The sequence below is a fragment of the Myotis nattereri genome, assembly GCF_964212035.1.
Source record: "Myotis nattereri genome assembly, chromosome: 17".
Lineage (NCBI taxonomy): Eukaryota > Metazoa > Chordata > Mammalia > Chiroptera > Vespertilionidae > Myotis > Myotis nattereri.
In genome coordinates, this window is record NC_138092.1 from 40,310,011 (window position 1) to 40,332,946 (window position 22,936).

The 22,936-nt window shown below is 43.6% G+C and overlaps 1 protein-coding gene across 1 annotated transcript in view; it reads right to left on the minus strand.

The window, feature by feature from the left end:
- Window positions 1-22,936, minus strand: part of JPH1 (junctophilin 1) — an 86,452-nt gene that overhangs the window by 21,471 nt on the left and 42,045 nt on the right. The window contains exon 3 of the mRNA XM_081111025.1: window positions 413-531. Within this exon, the coding sequence (XP_080967151.1) occupies window positions 413-531 (119 nt within the window). The remainder of the gene's footprint in view (window positions 1-412; window positions 532-22,936) is intronic.

A 22,936-nucleotide genomic window follows, 5' to 3' on the forward strand; every position in this document is an offset into this window, starting at 1 on the left:
TAAAACTTTAGACAATACCCCCCTCCCCCCCGAAACACACACACACACACACACACACACACACACACACCCCAGTTTGTATGGGCTCATTTGTTACAACCTCTGCAATGGCCACTAAATACACACTTTGTTAGAATCAGATGCTTCTCGTGGATTCCCGTCTCCCTTACTGCTATCAGCTCAAAGGTTATTGCAGGGAGTGGGGAGGCGGGAGGGGAGTCACGCTGGCAAATACCCGAACCTCTAGTGCTAACCCTCGGGCTTCAGGTATTTCCAACTATGCCTCCATTTGTTTTCTAGTATTTCTGGGATTCATGAAGCACAGAGCTTGCAGTTGAATGGAAAAGAAGGAAAAAAAGGAGATCAGAGGCGATGCTCTTACCTTTTCCACCACAGGACAACGCAGTCTTACCTGGCTGGTAGAAGTCGGGTGACAGCTCCTTGGCCACTGCTCTCGCGATGTCGCACTCCTGGCGGGCAGCCAGCGCGGCCTGGTCCGCGGCGTCAGCTTTGGCTCTGGCGTGTGCAGTCCTGCAAGGGAGCACAAGCGGCCAGTCATCAGGGTGGGACCTTGTTAGCTACACGTGGACAAGCAGACCGGCTGCAGCCGAAAAGAAATGCTAATTGTGACCTGGTCCTACACCAGCACGTCTTAGAGTCATTTCAACAGAGACAACGTGCTCTAAACTACCAATAACATGCCTCCGTCCTTCTTTCAAGGGACATGAAAGGTGAGCACGTTCTGTTCAGCTCGATGCAAAACTCACTGAATGGAATACCCGGTTGCCACTTTGGTTGCCATTCCTCTCCCTAACCAGGGAGAGTAGAATTAGAACATATGAATCAACATGGTGTTTTTGGATTTAATTCCTATGGTAGAATTTGATTAAGGGTCTGCCCAGTGCTGTGGGTAAAGTAGCTCCCTGGGGGAGAAATAAAGTAAAACTCTGATTTGCAGCACTGACCAGTTTCACTGGTGTAAATACTCCCACCACAGCCAGGTTCAGGCTACCAGCGTGATGCCACTGAGTGTGGTTGGGAAGCGATGCACACAACTGGCTCTCACCAGCCTGCTCTAGGAATGTGCTCAGGGGAGGCGCCAAGGAGTAGTTGCTCTTTAAGCATGTTTCTAGGGTAAAACAAAAAAGAGGCAGAAAGGAGAGGAGGAAATGGACTTCTTTCAGTCTTCTGCCCTCTCCCAGGCCCACCCTCCCTCACTGAGACCTCTTACGCTTCTAGAGCAAGCATGTCAAGTTCGCGGCTGGTGGCCGCACGCCTCGTGTATTTAACATGCTTGCTCTAGGGCTAGGGCTGGGGAGAAAGCAGTGGGGAGAACAATGGAACTTCTCATGGCAACAACAGGTATTTGCTGTTGATTTGCTGCCTGCCTGCCTGAGAAGAGGGGATCTGGAGGGTGTGACTGAGAACGGCGGGCCATCCACTTCCAAAGGAGAGAGAAGACCTTGTCCATTAGTCCTTGGATGATGACCACAAGCATCTATTTCTTATAATGTTGTAAACTATCTACTCTCTTTCATGAGCACCAGCAGGTCTATAGATAACTACTAATAAAAACTGAAGCCTAAAAGGTGCTTGGACTTAGTTCAGAGAGAGGCGCTGGGAAATGGCACTGTGCCCTGGCTGGTCTTAGGAGAGAAAACACAGATGGCAGCCGGAGGAGGCCGGCAGACAGAGTTCCAGGAAGAGGCAGGCGGCTGAGGTCGGACCTGCGACCATGGGGCTAACTGGTAGGAGGTCCTGTTCTCCAATTACTTTCTTCATCTATGTCCTCTCACCCTGTGCTCTCACGGGGCGTTTCCCTCCTACATACGCCCTAGCCTGGAGGCCTGATGTACTAGCCGCAGGCTTCCGGAAGGCTGGGATTTTAAATCTGGTCCTTGGCTACATGCCCAACGCACAGAACACTGCCGGGCACATAGTATTTATGAAGGGCTCACTTTATAAATAAACGAACGAATGAGGCTTCCTTAGAAATAGCTGAGTAGTGACTTACACACGAACGGATGGACCAAACTACAGACAGTAAGTAGATCAGTGGTTGCCAAAGGTCCAAGGGATGAAAGCGCATGAGGGATGAACAGAGGGATCATGGGATTTTTAGGGCAGTGAGACTAGTCGGTGGGACACTAGTGATGGGGGATACATGACATTATGCATTTGTCAAAGCTCTCTGCACTGTACAAAGAGCGAACCCTACTGCCAACCATGGACTCTAGCTCATACTGAGGTATCAATATTGGTTCATCAATTGTACCAAATGTGCCCACTAACACAAGATGTTAAATAATAACGGGGGAAGCGATGTGGGTGTGGGGAGAGGAGGCACATGGGAACTCTCTGTACCTTCTACTTACTTTTTCTGTAAACTTAATATTGCTCTGAAAATAAAGTCTTTTAATTAAAAAGAAGTGGACCCAGGTCCAATCATCAGCACTGTTATTTCTGAATCCGGAGGATGTTTTAGATGGTCTCTAACGGTATCATGAAAAGGAGACAAATGCATGAGGGTTAGAGCACATTCCTAAACAACCGGCCTTGTCACCCCATAGGGCAGCCATCACTGAGGACAGGTGACATGTCAGTCCCACATACGGTGCCTGAGCATCTATGGGGGCCTCTGTGATGTTCTTTCAACTTCCCAGAATCTCCTTTTACCCAGGATTAGTTTTCATGTTCTGTCATGTTCTTAGCTAGAGCCTAATCATGTCCAGGTGTCATCATCCATGAAACCCTAAGAGTTCAGTTATGCTGCCTTGTAATAAAACCTACTACCCTCTCAATGACAAATTCACAAAACTCAGGTAACCAACAACTTACTGTGATACAATCACAACCCACCACCACAGCGTCAAATAAAACGCAGGTATTAGTTCTGCCGCTTTTCACAATGTGCGAAACTGGAGCACAGACAAATACAGCTTAACCTTTCTGCAAATATATTCTGGAAGCAGAACATCAGTGAAGCCTTAACCCCGTCCTGTTTCACTTGCTCCTTCCTGTAACACCACATACAGGGAGGGGGGACCTTGCCATCCAGGGCCCGTCCCCGTGTCAGTTCTCCCGCACGGCTGCCGAGATGAGTCCAGACCACGTTTGACCCTGAAACCCGAGGTCTGCTTGGGAGCTTTCGGTAGCCCTGGATCTGATCACAAAAAGCAGGAGAGAACAAGAACCCACTCTGACTTTGCTGTCGCCACCAGCTTTGTGTGGCCAGACCTGATATGTCTAGATTTTGCCTGGGGGGAAATCCGGGCCTGACCCTGCCTCATGTTAGTGAGTTCCTGTGTTCACACCCCAGGTTCAGTTCCAGAGCAACACACGGCCCCTTTAATCAGCCAGCTGGTAAGCCCTGCCATTGTTCATGGGTTGGGGGGTGGGGGTGCAGGCTGGTCCATCTGGGGAGATGAGCTCAAACAACTCACAGGGAATGCCCTGCTGCTGTCGCTGGTCACGTGGGAAACACGCAGGCATAAAAGCAGCACGCATGCCCAAGAACCTCTCATCAATCAAACGACTGCTGACACCCATAAATCCTCAGACCCTCGCCAGTCTCCCAACACCATCATCACACTTTCTCCCATAAAACACAGTCAACAGTAAGTGAAAAGCAACTTCTCTCAGGCATTTGTCGTTGGCTTTCTTTTAGGGTCATATTTTTAGAAATAAACCAAAGTTTTAACTGGTAGAGAATTACTAGGTAGGAATGTAGAGATACAGACACGTGGGCAGCTGGTTAGACTCACCGGGGGGCTAAGTGACTCCCTCCTGGACGGGAGCCCTGCAAGGTCACCTGTGAAAGGCCCAAAACAGTCCATGCGGAATTCCTGAACTTTAGGCACCACCTGGACTTCAGAACTTAATTACAACTTATTTTTCCAATCAGTAAGTTTATGAGAATCTGAGCTTTCTCCCCTTAAATGACTGAAAGAGTGTTTCATGTCACCTTATTCAGAACAAAATAGCCTGGCTTTCCCAATATTTCTTAAACATAATAATACTTTTACCAAAAAAAGCATATAAACAATACAACTGAACATACCCAGCTAAAGTAACACATGGGTCCCTTACATGCCTGTCCCAACTTCTAACTTTCCCTCTTTTATACATCTGTTCGCTGACATAGCTGATAATGATTTTAATCTAGAAAGGACTATGATTCTGCTAAAGCTCTGTTCTCAGGAAATTTGGGGTGGGAAGACAGCTTCATAAATGTCAATCTACATTTATATGTTCTTGAATGTTACTTTTCTCCCAGAGTTGCTTTTAATTTTATTTTTAAAAGGACCTAGAATAGTAACTTTAAGACAAAAATCTTAGGTCCTGGCTTAAAACCAAAAACCAAACCAAAACAAAAACCCCAACCCCCCCCACCCCCCCCAAAAAAACCAAAACAAAACAACAAAAAACTTGTTCCATCATCAGAAAACATTTGTCCTTCTTGCCAGGGCAGGAGTTCATGTCTTACTTCCCTAAAAAGTAAGCAACATCAAGTTATTTAGATATAAAATGTAAACTAAGAGGCTAGCTAGCCCCATGGGAGTTTGATATTTGATCTTGTAAAGGCCCAGATTCACAGAGGGATGATGACACAGGCTTTGGAAGCACTAATACTCAGAGACGAGGTTAAGGGCAGTCTAGACCACAGATAATCCTTGTCCATAAGATCAAAAGTTAAACCATGTTACTTTTATCACAGAAATGTGTTTGTAGAATCATAATTTATATCACACCCTTGGTTTTTTTTTTATCAAGGGGAGACAGGAGGAACCAAGATGCATATGAAGAATGTTTACATACCTGTTGTAAAATGCAGTTCACTGTGTGTATCCTTGCCATGTTTATAAAGATCTGGGTGAGATATTCCTTGTAAAGTTCAGTGCCAGGAAGAATGTGGTCTCTGATGATAAACCGGTGTGCTTCCTTGTATCCTACATAAGAACTTCATAACCTTTACTTCTCTTTTTGTTAAGGCAGCTGGGAAACTGGGAGCAAATCCACCCTCCATCTGTGTATATGGTTATCTTCCCTAACTGCATGGCTTCAACATTCCCCAGGGTCAGGAATGTATGTGTGACTCATCATAACGCCCTTGCTAATCCTTTTTGGAAACTGGCAGGATATTGGAAAAAAAAAATTACTGGCTCAATAAAGCTCTCTGTTTTCTGAACTCTAGCCCCTCACACTGTGTTAATGCTCAGGAATACATGTACTGACTTGGGAAAAGCTGAACATATTAGTCAACTTCCTGTATAGGATTTTTTTTTTTCTATATTCAGAACATTTTCAAGCTTGGAAAATAAGACCTCATTCTTAAGTACTTTATAGACTTTATTCCCTAAAATTTGATCAAACTTAATAAGCTTAAAGGCTATATTCTCTGGATAGGCCAGGTCAAGAGCACATTCCTAATCCTCAGCTGAAATATGCCAAATAATTGGCTCTCTTTTATTCTGAGTTTTATAGAATTTATCTAAAATTTACTTTCGCATGTAATTTGTGCACTGAGAAAAGTCAGATGTAAAAAAAATTAACTGTTTTGTTCTTGAAATAATTTTGAGAAAAGCCCTTTAATGAGGTCATTTTGAAGTTCAAAGACATGATGACTAAATAATATTAAAACTTCATTTTGAAATAGAGTCACCTGCAACCTACTGAATGGGAGAAAATATGTGCTGACCATATATCTGACAATGGATTAGCATCCAGAATATATAAAAAACTACTACAATTCAATACCAACAGAGGACCCAATTAAAAATTGGCAAAGAACTTGAATAGATATTTCTGCAAAGATGACATACAAATGGCCAATAAACATGTGAAAAAAACTCACGATCATGTATAGGAAGGGAAATGTAAATCAAAATCACAATGAGATACTACCTCACGTCCATTAGGATGGTTACTAGAAAAAACCTTCCAGAAAATAACCATTGTTGGTGGGGATGTGGAGAAATTAAAAACCTGTGCACTACTGGTGGGAATGTAACATGTTGCAGCTCTTGTAGAAGACAGTGTGGTGGAGGGTAGGGCTGGGATCATAGGGTTTTAGAGGAGGAGCAATCTGGAGACCCCTGCCCACTGGTTCTCTGTTTTTATTGTCAAATACATATTTTAATAAGTTATTTCCCCAATGGACTTCTGTTTTAAGAGATGCTTGCCAATTGAATTGTACAAATTAATAATAATAATAATAATAATAAAAAGAAAACAGTATGGTGGTTTCCCAAAAATTAAAAATGGAATTACCATATGATCTGCCCATTCTATTTCTGGGGATATACCACAAAGAAGGAAAAGCAGAGTCTCAAATATATATCTGTACATCCATGTTCAAGAAGCATTCTTTACATTTGTCAAGAGGTGGAAACAACCCGTGTCCATCAATGAATGAATGGATAAACAAAAAGTGGTGTGTACGGTCATATACTGCATAATGCTGTTTTGGCTAATGAGGGACTGCATATAAGATGATTCCACAGGATTATAATGGAGCTAAAAATTTCCAATGGCCTAGTGGCCTCAGCTGTTGTAACATGGTAGTGAAACGCACTGCTCACATGCTTGTGGTGATGCCTCACATGCTTGTGGCGATGCTGGTGTAAACAAACCTACCGTGCGGCCTGTGGTATGTATAAAAGCACAGCACATACAATTACAGTAGTGCGCGAGACCACTTAGGTTTGAGGAAGTGCACTCTACGATGTGCGAATGACCACGGAATCACCTCACGGAACACTTCTCAGAATGCAAGCCGATGTTAAGTGGCCCCTGACTGTACATCCATGTGATATTATTCAACCTCAAAGAGGAAGGAAATTCTGACAACTGTTTCAACATGGATAAACCTTGAGGACATTATGCTTAGTGAAATAAGCCAGTCACAAAACGATGAAGACTGTATGATTCCATTCAGATGAGGCACCTAGAATAGTCAAATTCACAGAGTCAGAAAGTAGAAGGGTGGTTGCCAGGGAACAGGGAGAAAGAACGAGGTGTTCTTATTTAGTGAGTGTAGCGTTTTAGTTGTGCCAAAGGGAAAAGCTCTGGAGATTGGCTGCACAACACTGTGACTACACTTAACACTACGAACTATAACACGAAAGGATGGTTAAGATGGTAAATTTTAGGCTATGTATACTTTTTAAAATAAGGAAAACATGGTTACTGATGTTCAAGTATTTCCAGAGCATCCTGTGTGTCCAGAGGGTGTGAGGAGAAAGAGCAAAGGTGGGGCTCTCAGATGGGGAGTTGCACGAATCTCAGCCCGGGCATGCAGTGTGTCATGAGGGGGAAGAGCCGTAAGAAAAGCAATAACCAAAGGGCGTTACCAGGGAAGAGCTGTGACCCTTTTGAAACACCAGGGCAGCCTCCACGCCTGCACTGTCAGCTCTTAAAGCCTGGCACAGAGGCTGTCAACAAGTACTTGCTGAATGGAGAAATGGGTAAGAAGGATAGAAACATAAGGGAAAACCCCAAGATATCTGACTTAATATCCAGATGAATGGCTTTGCTACAGATAGAAACTGTGCAGGTGCGAACGGGAGACAGTCTGAAGGTGATGACAAGTTCAGTTTTAGACAAGTAGGATCTTACATGACATAGGCATTCAGAGGGCTGCCATGCAGAGTAAAGGTCAAGGTTAGAAACAGGAAGGTGGGCATCATGATCACAGAGGATGAGTGCACGACAGGTGGATGAACCTCACAAGTCAATGAGTCAAAAACTCCAAGGACACCCTGGCCAGTGTGGGTCAGTGGTTAGAGAGTTGGCCCACACACCAAAGAATTGCAGGTTTGATTCCTGGTCAAGGGCATGTACCGGGGTTGCAGGTTCCATCCATGGCCCCGGTCACGTGTGCAGGAGGCAACTAATTAATGTATCTCTCTCACATCTATGTTTCTCTCCTTCCGTCCCTTCTACTCTCTCTCTCAAAAAAAAAAAAAATCAAAGGAAAAAGTATCCTTGGGTGACAATTAATAACAACAACAAAAAGCAAAGGACTAAAGACAGAGACAAAAGTGTCCATGGGACTTGCTGAAGGACATATGCGAACTGAGAGGCAGCAGGGAACAGGTGGAAGGTGGACTTCCAATAGAACCATTCAAAGTTCTTGTTCTTGGATAAGTCTCTGCTCCTGTTAGGACGTAAGTGGGCTAGATCGGAAGTTGTCCCTTCCCTGGGGCAGCAGCCGCTGTGACATGTGCCCGTTAGAGTCTGAGGAAGGGGTGGCTTGTCCATCCTGCTGAGTGCTGGAGAGAGCCGAGGGCTCAGAGGCTGCGCATTTGCTAAGGAGCTTTGAGAGGCCAGCGCTGACCCAAAGGCCACCGCAGGAGCCAGACAGAAGGGGGTCGGCGAGGAAAGGGGCGGAGGAAGTAGAGGAAGCAGGTGTCGGCCGCATACTGGACACTTTTGACCCAGAAAGGAAGGAGGAAATTTGGACAGTAACCAGAAGGATGAAGTGGGCCAAGGGAAAGGACGTTTTACTCGCAGCTGAAGAAAACAAGAGCTGATCAGGTTGGAAGGTGGGAAGAAAGATGCCCAGAGAAGAGAAGCAAATGAAGAAGCTTTGAGAAGGTGACCATGGTCAGAGTCGGGTCCAAGATGAAGCAAAAGAAAGGAAATGGGAACAAGTTAAGAACAGTTAGGTTGATCCAATGTTTTAAGGTTATTTGAAGGGTCCTAAGCTTGAAAGAGACAGACAGAACTGTGGGCTTTAGAACCAGACAGACCTGGGCCAATCCCCAGTTTAGCACATACAGGCCATGTGACGTTAGCCTCAAGGTCCTTACCAGGCAAATGGGGATGCTATTATCTAAGGAACTGCTCTGCATCAGAACTGATTTATACCAAGTACTTAGCACTAACTGAGGGTATTTCGTCGCTAAATGGCCATGGTTAGTCTTCCGCTGAAACGTAGGGCTTGGAGGAAGAACCCGGGGGCTTAAAGAGGTGCTATGGCAGTGGTTCTCAACCTTCCTAATGCCGTGACCCCTTAATACAGTTCCTCATGTTGTGGTGACCCCCAATTTCACTGTTACAAATTGAACATAATTAAAGCATAGTGATTAATCACAAAAACAACATGTAATTATATATGTTTTCTGATGGTCTTAGGTGACCCCTGTGAAAGGGGTCTCGACCCACAGGTTGAGAACCGCTGTGCTAGGGGATGGCAAGAAGGAGCATTAGAATTGCTGGATGGGACCAGGAGGACCTGACGTCAGGTCTATATGATCCTGCCTCGTTCTCCATCAGGCTCTCACTCTGGGAGAAACAGGAGAGGGAGAAGGTGGCTGAGACACAGGGTAGAGACTCGAGCGAGGAGGATGGCCCCACTGCAGGGCTTTGGGTAGGAAGTAAGGGCACATGGCAACTGTGGACTCTGGGCCGGAGGAAGTAGAAAGGATTAGGTGAGGATCAAGTGAAAAATGGGGAGGCAATCGGATCACTGTGAAGTCTATACATGCAGCTATTCTTATAGTTTTAGGTGCTTTTCATTTTTTAATTATTATTATTTTTTAAATATATATTTTATTGATTTTACAGAGAGGAAGGGAGAGGGATAGAGTGTTAGAAACATTGATGAGAAACATCGATCAGCTGTCTCCTGCTCGCCTCCTACTGGGGATGTGCCAGCAACCAAGGTACATGCCCTTGACCGGAATCGAACCTGGGACCTTTCAGTCCCCAGGCCGACGCTCTGTCCACAGAGCCCAACCGGTTAGGGCCGGTGCTTTTTAATGAACTGATATGAGGCTTTGTCTTTCCCCGGGCAAATTCTATAGAAACTGCCTGATTCTGACTAAATTCGAATTCTATAGGAACTGCCTGATTCTTACTACTAAAAGGAATGACTTTAGTTCAAATGAGCAGCTAGCAGGCTTTTGAGAACAAAAAGGGGGCCAAATCATTTCAAAATGGATGCATATTGTATTGAATGAAACCAGCGAGAACCAGGACTACATTTTCTACTGAAACAGACACATCTGGTTGTGCCCGATAAGGACGCTGCAACCTTGGGAACCGAAGACCTGGGTCACGAGGCCGAGAATGGTCACATCAAGGCAGCTTTTATTTGCACAACACTGTTGTGCATCTTGTGCTTTACCAATGGTCCATTATGGGCACAATTTAAAGTGTGACTACGGATTAGAGCAATTCCAGGTGAATGGTCCAACCCATCATGTAGCTAGCAGTGCTCAGGGAAGGCAGGCCTATTCTCCACTCACTGCTGCAAGTGCCCAGGAAATGCATGCTCTGTGGGGCTCAAATTCTCCATTGTACACATCCTTATACATTAAAAAAATGGAGCAACCATCACTCACTCACTCCTCAGAAATGACAGAGATCCTTTAGAACTCCTCCTTCAACTCACAGTTGAGACACATTCTCTTAGGTAATAAAATACCCATTTTTCTTTTTCTTTTTTGTTAATCCTCACCCAAGGATATTTTTCCATTGATTTTTTTTTTAAGAGAGAGTGGAAGGGAGAGGGAGAGATGGAGAAAAATATCGATGTGAAAGAGACATATTGATTGGTTGCCTCCTGCATGAAGGGCCGGGGAACCTGCAACCAAGGTATGTGCCCTTGACTTGAACCAAACCCGGGACCCTTTAGTCTGCAGGCTGATGCTCTATCCACTGAGCCAAACCGGCGAGGGCCAAAATACCCATTTTCTATCCTATAGATCTACAATGATTTTCTAAATTCTGTAACTATGTATGGAGACAGAGGTTAATTAGACTTGTTGTGATGATGTTTCACAAAAGACACAAAGATAGAATCATCACATTGTGTACCCGGAACGAATATAATGTATGTCAATTATACCTCAGTACAATAAATTATAAAGTATTAAGAATAAAATTAACACCATAAATTGGTATAATAAAAAAAATGGCTCTCTAAAAAATCCCAAATCTACCAGTTTTCCCCTTCCCTTTGTCCGATCTCAAATGCCTAAGTGGTAGCAATAAAAGAATCTATTCCTCTATCGGGCATCGGATGCTGAAATGTCTGAACAAGAACTTGCTTGGACCAGCTATGCAAAGCCATCCTGAATCTTTAGTTCCATCTCATTCAATGTACAGGTTTTGAAGTTGTTGAGCTTATGAGAAGACTGCTTTGTGAGGAATGCCAGGACGGCCTTAGGTTATAGTTATTCTCGGCAAACTAGTTTTATTCATTTTGTGTTTCTTTGTAGAAATAGTAAGTCAGTTATAACCTACATGAATTTCATGCCTGGTCTGTAACAAGAAATCACTCGATAGTTCAACCAAGAAGCCTTGACTAACTTCACTTTAAGTCATCAATCTTTTGCAGCAACAGATATTGGGGACAACAATCTAATGAGCCCAAAGGATTGGCTCTGATTCACGGTGACCTTCTGATTTTGAGGAAGTGGCTCTTGAATGTTCTGCTTGACCAGACAGGCTGGAAACCACAATTAGGACTGGAAGGGCCTCTGAGAGCCCCATGGTCAATTACTTTTCTTTCTGTAGGGATTCGAGACTCACAGAGGCTAAGGAACATATGCAAATTCACACAGCAATGAATGGGCAGAACCCGGGTCTCCTAACCTTTAGAGCAAAGCTGGGTGACCTCTGTGAAGAGAGATTTCTGTACTACTTCTCGATTTTGCTGCCAGTTAATTATCTCATCTATATTTTTGTTCTGCTATAAAAACACATTCATAGCCCTAGTCCTATCTTCTTATTATTCATATTTTCTCTGAGTCTGTAGCCCTCTTTATTTCTTTAATTCTTTAATTTTAATAAATTTATGATTCCCATTGAAAATTAAAATTTTGAGCTTTCTTCTCATATATATATATCTTAAAACCAGCTTTGGCTGACTTTCAAATGAAATAACACAGCTTAGAAAACATCTCACTGGAAACTGTAAGAGATTTGGTTTTCATCGAGGCTATTCTTTAGCAGGAACATTTTTAGGTAGTGTTAAAAATACTGCAGATTCATCCAACTCATAGCTGCCTTCCCCAAATCACAAATTAGTAATTAACACCTCCAAATTTAAAAGGAAATATCAGATCATTCAGTTTTTCCTGAATTCTTAAAAAGTTTTCTTCTTTTTCCTCATGAGAATCTCAAAAAATCTCCGTTGTGGTTGTACCTGTTTTTAGCATTTGCTGTGTTACACTGAGAAGATTTTCATCCCAATATTCAACAGATAAAATAATAGCTTGCCCAAGGGCACTGAGAAAAATGCAGGCAGAAACAAATATATAAAGCAGAGTGACTGGTTTTCTGTTTAGTGCCTTTAAATACAAATAACACAGTTACTTTGGGGAAGGCAAGGCGGTTTTGAAGATGAGTATGTGTACCTGGAGGTAAGAATGTATACATACTTCCCCTTCATTAAAGACGATGGTAGAAATGGAAGGCCGGATTCAAATAAAATAAAAGAATCATGTTAAATTCTGGCTCAAATAATAGGACTATTTCCTTCTGGTCCTGGGAGGTCGCCCGTGGTCTGCTTCAATACTGCGTCCTTACGGCGCCTATAAGACTTGGATTTCTTGCCCAGGAGCCTGCTGTCTGCCTGGGTATCTACTCTAGACACATTTTGATGAACTTTTAACCTTTGTTTTTTTCTTCAGGGTGGAATTAATTGACTCTGGGCCTGGGATGCGTGCCTGTCAGTAGGATGGACAGACGCCGGCTGCAGTCACTGGGGAATGCAGGGTCTGCCTTCTGTGACTCCATCTCTTAGTGACAGATGCATGAACGGGAATGGAACTAGTCCTCAGCTATCTGAGGTCCACACTGAATCCGAAGAATCTCCAGAAGAATTCCAGGCAGAGAGGGAATGCTGCACCTCCCACCCCCAAACAAGGGGGATGTGATTGACACAAAGGTCAGAATTTTCCTTGAGGCCCAAGAATTCAAAATCTACTCACTGTTCCCTTGTAACTGGGGGCATGTCAGGCTGAACTCAGGAGGGGCAGGGAGAGTTACCTGCCAAACCAAAGCCTGCCCTCCCCCAGCTGGGAGTTGTCTAGGGTGGGTCTCAAGTCTGGCTGCTTCGCTGGCTTCTCACAGCTGCCCCAGAGGCCTCCAGGTCTACCTCGGAGCATTGAGCTGCTTTCCAGGTTATGTTTCCTGAATGTGCCATGTTTTAGCCAGCGATACAAGGGCTGGAAACAACTCTTCCTTCCTTTTCTTTTTTTTTTTTTTTTAAAAATACATTTTTATTGATTTCTGAGAGGAAGGGAGAGGGAGAGAGTGATAGTAACATCAATGATGAGAGAGAATCACTGATCAGCTGCCTTCTGCGCAACCCACATGGGGGATTGAGCCAGCAACCCGGGCTTGTGTCTTGACTGGGAATTGAACTGTGACCTCCTAGTTCATGGTCGATGCTCAACCACTGAGCCACGCCAGCTGGGCTCTTCCTTCCTTTTCAATACCATCACAGCACCTTCCAAAATGACAACAGATTTGGTGTGCCCTCACCTATGGCTGTCTTGTGCTCGCTGAAGTGGGGACATGAACATGTCTTGCACTTAAGGCAGAGAACCCTGGGGCCTTGAGAGGCTCTGTGGGGTTCTAGTTGAAACCAAAAAGTATATTTATATACAATTGTGGACCCAAGTAATGCTGCAGTGGACATGACAAAGTGTGGTACTTCACATTCTCCCCTTTGTTCTGGCATGAATGAAATGGGGGACAGAAAACCCTTTTATAGTTTCATGTGGGGTTCCTTTGGGTTGACTAGTTACCCTGAAAATGAGAGGGACAGTAAGGAAAGGAGAGGCCTATCACAGTCAATCATAATGTTCAGAACAAGTCCATCCTTCCTTCTTAAAATATGAAAAACAAAAAACTGAAGCAGAAGGAAAACTTCCAAACTCATTCTGCTAAGCTAGCATTACCCTCATACTAAAACCAGACAAAGATATGGACCCCCCACCCCCCCCAAAAAAGAAAAAGAAAATTACAGGCCAATATCCTTGATGAACACAGGTGTAATCATTCTCAATAACATATTAGAAAACCAGATTCAACAATGCATTAAAAGACTGCCCAGCCGGTATAGCTCAGTGGTTGAGCATTGACCCTTGAACCAAGAGGTCCCCAGTTCAATTCTCAGTCAGTGCACATGCCCGAGTTGCAGGCTTGATCCCCAGTAGGGGGCGGGCAGGCGGCAGCTGATCCATGTTTCTAGCTCTCTCTATCTCTCTTCCTCTTCCTAGAAGCAATAAAAACGTATTTTTTTAAAAAAGATCATACACTGTGACCAAGTGGGATTTATCCCAAGATGCAAGGATATTTCAGCAACTGTAAATCAATATGATACACTGCATCAATAAGAGGAAGACTGAAAATCATATGTTCATCTCAATAAATGCAGGAAAAGCATTTCACAAAATTCAACCTCCTTTTATGATAAAAACTCTAAAAAGTGGGTTGGGAAGGAATACACTTCAACATAAGAAAGGCTATGTATGGCACACCCACAGCTAATATCATACTTGGGGTGAAAAGCTCAGAGCTTTCCCCCTAAGATAAGGAACAAGAGAAGGATGCCCACTATCACCACTTCCCCACATAGCTTTGGAAATCCTAGCCACAGCAACCAGACAAGAAAAATAAATAAAGCATCCAAATTGGAAAGGAAGAAGTAAAACTCTCACTATTTGCAGATAACATGATACTATACGTAGAAAAAAACCCTAAAAAACACCACCAAAAAAACTATTAGAACTAATAAATGAATTTAGTAAAGTTGCAGGATACAAAATCAACATACAGAAATCTGTTGCATTTCTATACATCAGTAAAGAACATTCAGAGGAGAAATTAAGAAAACAATCCTATTTATAATTGCATCAAAAAGCATAAAACATCTAAGAATAAATTTATCCAAAGAGGTGAAAGACAACTATAGAAAACTCTGACAACTATAGAAAACATTTTAAAAAAGCTAAAAAGGATACAAATAAATGGAAGGACATACCTGGCTCATGGATGGAAAGATTAATATTATTAAAATATTCTTACTGCCTAAAGCAACATAAGATTCCATGTAATTCCTATTAAAATACCAGCAGCATTCTTCGCAGAACTGGAATAATCCTAAAATTTATATGGGGTCATAAAAGACCCTGAATAGCCAAAGAAATCTTTAGAGGAAAAATAATGTGGAAGGTATCATGCTCCCTGATTTCAAACTATCCTACAAAGCGACAATCATCAAAACAGTATGGTACTGGCATCAAAACAGATATATAGATCAATGGAATAAAATAGAGAGCCCAGAAATAAATCCTCACTTACATGGTCAATTTATCTATGATGAAGGAGGCAAGGATGCACAATGGGGTAAAGACAGTCTCACTGAAGATAAGTGGTGCTGGGAAAACTGGATGGATACATGCAAAAAAATAAAACTGGACTAGTTTCTTAACCATATATAAAAACAAACTCAAAAGTAAGACCTGAAACTTCTAGAAGAAAACATAGGCAGTAAAGTCTTTGACATGGGTCTTATCAATATTTTTTGCATATGTCTCTTTGGGCAGCAACAAAAGAAAAACAAATGGGACTATATCAAAGTAAAAAGTTTTTGCATAGCAAAGGAACTCATTTACAAATGAAAAGGCAAACTACTGAATGGGAGATGATATTTGGCAAGGATACATCCAATAAGTGGTTAATATCCAAAATATGTAAGGAACTCATACAACCTACCACCAAAAAAAAAAACAACCAGTCCAACTAAAAAAATGGGCAGAGGATCTGAATAGACATTTCTCCCCATGCACATGGCCAATCCTATATAATAAAAGGCTAATATGCAAATCGACTTAACAGCGGAACGACCGTTTGCCATGACAAGCACTGACCACCAGGGGGCAGACGCTCAATGCAGGAGCTGCCCCCTGGTGGTCAGTGCGCTCTCACAGGGGGAGCGCTGCTCAGTCAGAAGCTGGGCTCACAGCTGGTAAGCACAGCAGTGGTGGCAGGAAACTCTCCCACCTCCAAGGCAGTGCTACGGATGTCCGACTGCCGGCTTGAGCATGCCTAAGTCAGCAGTCAGACATCCCCTGAGGGCTCCTGAACTGCGAGAGGGCACAGGCTGGGCTGAGGGACGCCCCCAAGTGCATGAATTTTGTGCTCCAGGCCTCTAGTAGACATATAAAAATGCTCAACATCACTAATCATCAGGGAAATGAAAATAAAAACCACAGTAAAATATCACTTTATACCTATCAAATTGGCTATTATCAATAAATCAAATAACGTGTTGGCGAAGAGTTAGAGAAAAGGGAACCCTCTTGCATTGTTGGTGAGATTGTAAATTTGTGCAGCCACTATGAAAAACTGTGTAGCGATTTCTCAAAAAATTAAAACTAGAGCTGCCACATGACCCAGCAATTACACACTGGGTATGTATTTGAAGAAAACAAAAACACTAATTAAAAAGGATATATGCACCCCTATGTTCACTGCAGCATTATTCACACTAGCCAAGATATGGAAGCAACCTAAGTGTCTACTGACAGGTGAATGGATAAAGATGCGGTATATATTAAAAACAGAGTATTACTCAGCCACAAAAATGAATAAAATCTTGCCACTTGCAACAACATGGATGGACCTAGAGGATATTATGCTAAGTGAAATACGCTGGACAGAGAAAGACAAATACTGCATGAATTCACCTGCATGTGGAATCCAAACAAAACAAAACAAATAAACAAAATAGAAAGAGAACCATAGATAATAGAGAACAATCTAATGGTTGCCAAAGAGTTGGGGGGATGGGTGCAATTAAAACATATAAATAAAGCTCACTCTCATGTAAGAAAAAAAAAGATGTCTGGGTCGCATTTTTAAAATAGATCCAGAGACACAGAAGCATGGAACAGACTGTCAAACCTCAGAGGAAAGGCAGGGGAGGGTGGGTGGTGGGGAAGAGATCAACCAATGAACTTGTATGCGTATATGCATAACCCATGGGCACAGACTGTAGGGTGCTGAAGGCCTGGGGTAGGGGGTGGGTGCAGGCTAGAAGAGGTCACTGGGGATAAAGGGGACTTACGTAACACTTTCAACAATAAAGATTTTTTTAAAAGTCCACCCTCCCCCCAATTCCTCAGGGGCAGGAATAAAAAAGCCTGTCTCACAGAGCCTTCCATTCCTGGAGGACTCGGTGGGGACTCCACTGCCCTGTAGACAAGGCTTCTTCCAGGGAGGGCTCGAACGCCCTGGAAAATGGCATTTGTTCCACAGAGCAAGGGGTTAGGAAGCCTCTTTCCATGCAAGACAAGGAGCAGGGACAGCGACTGGAGCTCGAGGCTGGTGAGCATCTGGCTGCTGGCATCGATGCTGTCAGGAGCTCTTACTAATGTCGCAAAGGTCCTGCTGTCCCCGTCTTCTTGTGGCTGCCTCTCCAGGTTTCAGATCACTTTCGAAGTTGCTTCCCGAAAATAATCACCACTGGCCTCTCTCTCCTGACACCTTTCCAATGCTGTTTCAACCCTCATCTCATGATCAGCCCCTAGTGCAAGCATGTCAAACTCAAAGGCTAACATGGGCCAAATAAACGAGGTATGCGGCCCGTGGGGCCCCGAGTTTGACATGCTTGCCCTAATGTTTTCTCTCTCAAATGAAACCCCTCAACATACTTAATGATTCACAGATGTCTCAAAATCCTTTGACATTCTCTGCTACTCTGGACACACATAATTCATTCTACTGAATTCTGAAGATCATGCTCATTTTTCTTTCCCCACGTATCATACATGTAGTGCACGCACCGCCTTCCTGCTCAGAGCCCTCTGCAATGCTGGTCGTGAAACGAAAGAGCCTTTTCCCTTGCATTTCTCTCTGGCAGGTGATCACTGCTGACAGCAGTTGATTGTAAGCATGGCATTTCTCTGCAGTGTGTTTCTAAAACGTCACGGTGACAGCAGCTTACACAGAGAGCTCGCAGGGCGAAGGGAAAAAATATAAAGATTTCCCCCCCTTTTCAGATTCTGGTCTGAGAGGGGGGCCTGTCACCCCTGGGCTCTGAGACACCACAACAGGTCACCACGAGCGACATGTTTTAATATGAAAACGAACTTCCTGTCATTTACTTGTTAACATTTCTTTTCTCCGGCGCCAGCTTAATTCCCAGAAAACAGCTTATCTACCGTGGTTCTAAAAGTCTGAAATTAATTTTTGAAGCAAACCTTTTTCATTCTAAATGTAACGAAAAGGCCTAGGGTTATTATTTTTTAAATCTGCTTTGTCATCTTAAAAGTAACCATCAATTTAAATACTATGAGAAGATGAATCTCTTGTATCATTAAAATTCCTACAGCAGTACGGAATGTTGGCTTGGTAGGCTTGATCTGATAGTGAATTTTGGGGAAGGAATAGATAAATCTATGTAAATATGTAATACACAAATTTGAAGTGTGGATGTAATATTTGATTGAAATACAGGGATGGGCAAAAGTAGGTTTGTGGTTGTGAGTACACGAAACACAGTTTATTCTTGCATTATTATTTATTAATTATTGTATTATTTATTATTACTAATCTACTTTAGCCCACTCCTGTATATATCAGAATCAACCAATGTGAACCAGTAATATGTGTGCCTGAAGGTTTTGGTTTTGTTTGGTTTGTTCTCATTTGTGACAAATATTAACTGTCCTTATTATCCTCCAATACTTTTTTTTGGGGGGGGGGTGGGGAGGGGAGTTTTGTTGAATCTCAGGGAATATGACAGAGTTGAAATCAAGGAAAACTTTATAAAACAACCAACCAAACAAAAAATTTCAGGAATGAGTACTTTTAAGTGAACTATCAGCTAAAACTCTAGTACTGATTACTACCAGTGCCCTGGCAACTAGTTAGGTCAGGGCTGCTCCCGTTTTTAAATTACAATTTCATTACGTGCGGTACCAGGCTCCTTTGTCAAGTACCGCTTTGTTTCAGGGTTGTTACGTAATTCAAGTGACGGGTGAAAAAGGCCTTCCAGGCCTGGCAAACCTAATTGCAACGGCACTGCCCTGGCCTGCGGATGGGAAATCATTGAACTGGCGTTCAGTAACCGGACTGTAACAGAAAAATTATACTATCGCACAGTTTCGTCAGCTTTTAAAATAGCCTCCCACCAGTCTCCTCCTTTACGCTCTGGGACTTTACACGACCTGACAGGTAAGCAATGATGTTGGACGCGGGTGGCCTGTCTGCTGTTCTGCTGTTCTCCAAGCCTGTACCGTCCATCTCAATCGCCCGTTTCCCCTGTCCCTTAGCCATCGCTTGGCCGAGAGCCCTCCTGCCTGCCATTTGCCACTTGTTCTGGGCTATTTTAATTCTGGACAAGTTGTGGTAGCTGCTATATTTAAATTGGCCTGTGCGGTGCAGAAACACGGCAAATGCTAGTGGCAACCTTTTCCCTTTTTGACATAACCCAGTTGTGCTCTGGCTTTGAGTCAAGCTTCGGTACCATCCACACTGGCTCAGCTCCCGCCTGCATCCAGGTGCTCACTGCCCATTGGGTAGGGTGGGGTGGGGTGGGGTGGTTCTCTGGGAGGGATGACCCACAGCAGGGCCCCAAACTGGAGAGTAAATGGAGAAACAGGAACCATCACAGGAGGAAAAGCTAAATGCTTCTGGAATATTGGCAGAGTAATGTTTCAAAGACCAATGTCCAGATATGAATTTTGTAGAATGTAACCCATCGATCAAGGGAGACTTAAGGGAAACTGCTCGCACGTGAAGAGCCAGCTTCTGGCTCCTGGGTGCTGAGAAGTGGGCTTGCTAAGACTCACTTGGTCCTCCCCCGCCCTGCATGGCCCACCGTGCTCCTTGGCCAGCAGTTTTTGCACACCTGTGCTGGGAGGAAGGTGTCTCCTGGGACTTAAGCTGTCCCTTCAGAGAAGACAAATACATCGAAAATGCCCCCTCATCATTAAAAGCTAAATACAATATAAAGAAGAGGTTTTATAGATGTCCACAGCTCAAAGCTAGCCTATAGCCAGACTCTGTCATGAAGAGTCAGAGAGAATCAACCGAAAAAAATTTTTTTTACAGTCCAGGGCTTTTGCTTCGAGACCTTAATGTACAAATGCTAATACCGACACGCTCATTTCACTGGCAGGGGAATTAAAATTCAGACGGGCTATAGGATCCTACCCATCTATCTGAAGTACAGGATTTCTGCCTAAATAGGCCTTTTGAGGTATTTACTTTGACTGCTTGGGCTATTACACTTTATCTTCTGTCAGCCAAGATTGTACTTGATTTTTTTTTTTTCCTGAATAAACTTTATACCCAAGCAGGTAAATAAAGCTGGGCTTTTGTTTTCTGGGCTGAGTAAGAAAACCATCTTGGAAATGTTTCGCTAAAAAAGAGTATTCACTAGTCAATTCATATGAAACCACTTTTAAACGTCCCCAACAAAGGAGGGCCCATTAGTAGGTTATTTGGTTACATGTAGTCAGGGTTACCAGCTTTCACATTTCTCGACATAGTAGCCAAACAAAGATGGAGAGAATGGATGGAAACAGAGATGCCTGCTTTTACTAGAAGGCACGCAAGTGGTACTGAATATATCATGCTCTGAGTATCATGAAAACACAACTCGAAATAAATCCCGTATTATCCTAGTGCTCTAAGCTTTCAGAGAGCTAATTCCAATCTTAAGAAATCACATGCTGTCTTCTTTCCCAAATACTTTCCTTGACTCCCTGATATTCTTGTAGGTAAGAAAATTACCTGAGCCCTAGCCGGGTTTCTCAGTGGTTAGAGCATCACCCTGGGGGCAGAAAGGGTCCTGGGTTTGATTCCGGTCAAGGGCACGTACCTGGGTTGTAGGCTTGATCCCCAGACCTGGTTGGGGCACGTGTGGGAGGCAACCAATCAATGTGTCTCTCTCACATCAATGTTTCTCTCTCTGACTCTCCCCTTCCCTTCCAGTCTCTCTAAAAATCAACGAACAAGTATCCTCAGGTGAGGATTAACACACACACACAATTAAAATTACCTGAGGTCCTGAGGTCTTCCTAGTTTGTCTTCTCCTAAGATATAGTTTAAGCTCATTCCATTTAAAAATATTTTTATTGATTTCAGAGAGAGGAAAGGAGAGGGAGAGAGAGATAGAAACATCAATGATGAGAGAGAATCACTGATCCGCTGCCTCCTGCACACCCCACACTGGAGATCAAACCCACAACCAGGCATGTGTCCTGACCAGGAATTGGACCGTGACCTCCTGGTTCATGGGTTGATGCTCAACCATTGAGCCACACCAGCTGGGCTTCAGCTCATTTTTAAGTGACAAGGACACATGTGAGAGGTCTCCCACCACAACTCTGCATAACTCTTCAGAATAAACTGCATTCACAAGTGTGGAACAAGAACCCGCCACTGAAATGCTGGGGACAGGAGGACAAGCGCGTCCACAGCACAGCAGGATCATGGAAGCGTGCTGTCCCTCAGCGAACGCCCAGTCCTCTCATTTACTACCCGGCAGTCCTCGGGATCTGCCTACCAACAAGGACCCGAGGCGGGCTCTTCGGAACTCCCCGCTCTGAGACTGAGGGACAGAAAGGTCATATGAGGTAGGAAAGAATCAAGCAGAGAAGAGACCAGTTCTGGCCTTTAGAAAAAGGGGGGGGGGCAATTTTAATAATTACTAGTGCTTTTAAAGGCACATTTCTAATAATTTCAAAATTATTAGTTCAATTTTGTTATATTGTGTGCTTCTCTGTGATTATTACCAGCCAACACACACACACACAAATAAATACAGCTATCACTCCAAGATCACAATAAACCAAGGGCTGATGTCTCATGATTTTTAGGAGGGATAGGGTAAAGGAGAAGTTAAGAAAAATTCTAGCGCATTTCTTAAGGAGTCCTGGAGAGGAACATGAAACAGACAAATAAAACCATAGGTGGTAGGAGCTGCAAACAAAGGGGCATAGGCCAAATTTCTGAGTCTGGGGGTGGGAAGGAGGGGCGACTGGATGGGACAGGTCCCAGGAGTTTACACCACCCACAACCGGACAGGCTCAACCCAGGCTGTGAAGGTGTGAGCAGGGAGGTGACCTGTGTCTATGCTCGCTGTGGCCTGGAGGACAGCCCCCGCCTCTGGCCATCACGTGGCACTGGCAGGACAAGGTACAAGGGAGAGCTGCAGTCTCTTCCTCGTCAACGCCATGACTTGTAACCCGCAAAGTACAGCAGGTCCTCGCTTAACAGGGCGATGGGTTCTGTGACTTTAAGAAAAACGTCTAAGGAAACGAACATCACCAAAGGCTAATGGGTATAAACAAGAGGTAAGTTCCTAGGGCATCTCACCAACGTTACCACGGAACGACTTTATTCGAGGACCTGCTGAGTCACCGTTGGAAAAATATAAATACCTGGTATTAAGTTAAGCAAGCAAGCAAGTATTGATGATGATGATAATTACTGTTAAGACTGACCGAGTGCCTTTTATACACGAGGCCTAAACTTGCATTTTCTAAGAACTTGACGTGTAATGTCTCCTATGATCCACTCTGGCTGACGGGCTAGTGTGTGGTGGGAGCGCATTTGAATGGAATGTCAGAATTGTGCGTACACACCCACCCAGCCCCAATCCTGCTCCAGCTCTCTGGACTCCCCCTGGGGCGGTCTTCCTTCTCATTCCAGCCATAAATACTTGGTTTCCCTCATCATCCGAATTAATAAAGAGGAACATTTTTTTCCAGGTACATTTAACATTTTTCTTAACATATACATTTCTCCTTTTCGCACGAGTTAACTCTTATATATAATAACCTTTTAGGGACAAAAATTTTGAGTTTAATTAAAAGTAGGATCGATGCTACCAACTAACAAGTGATTATAAGCTGCACTAGCTTTTCAAATGATTTACTCCAAGAAAAGGAATTCAAAA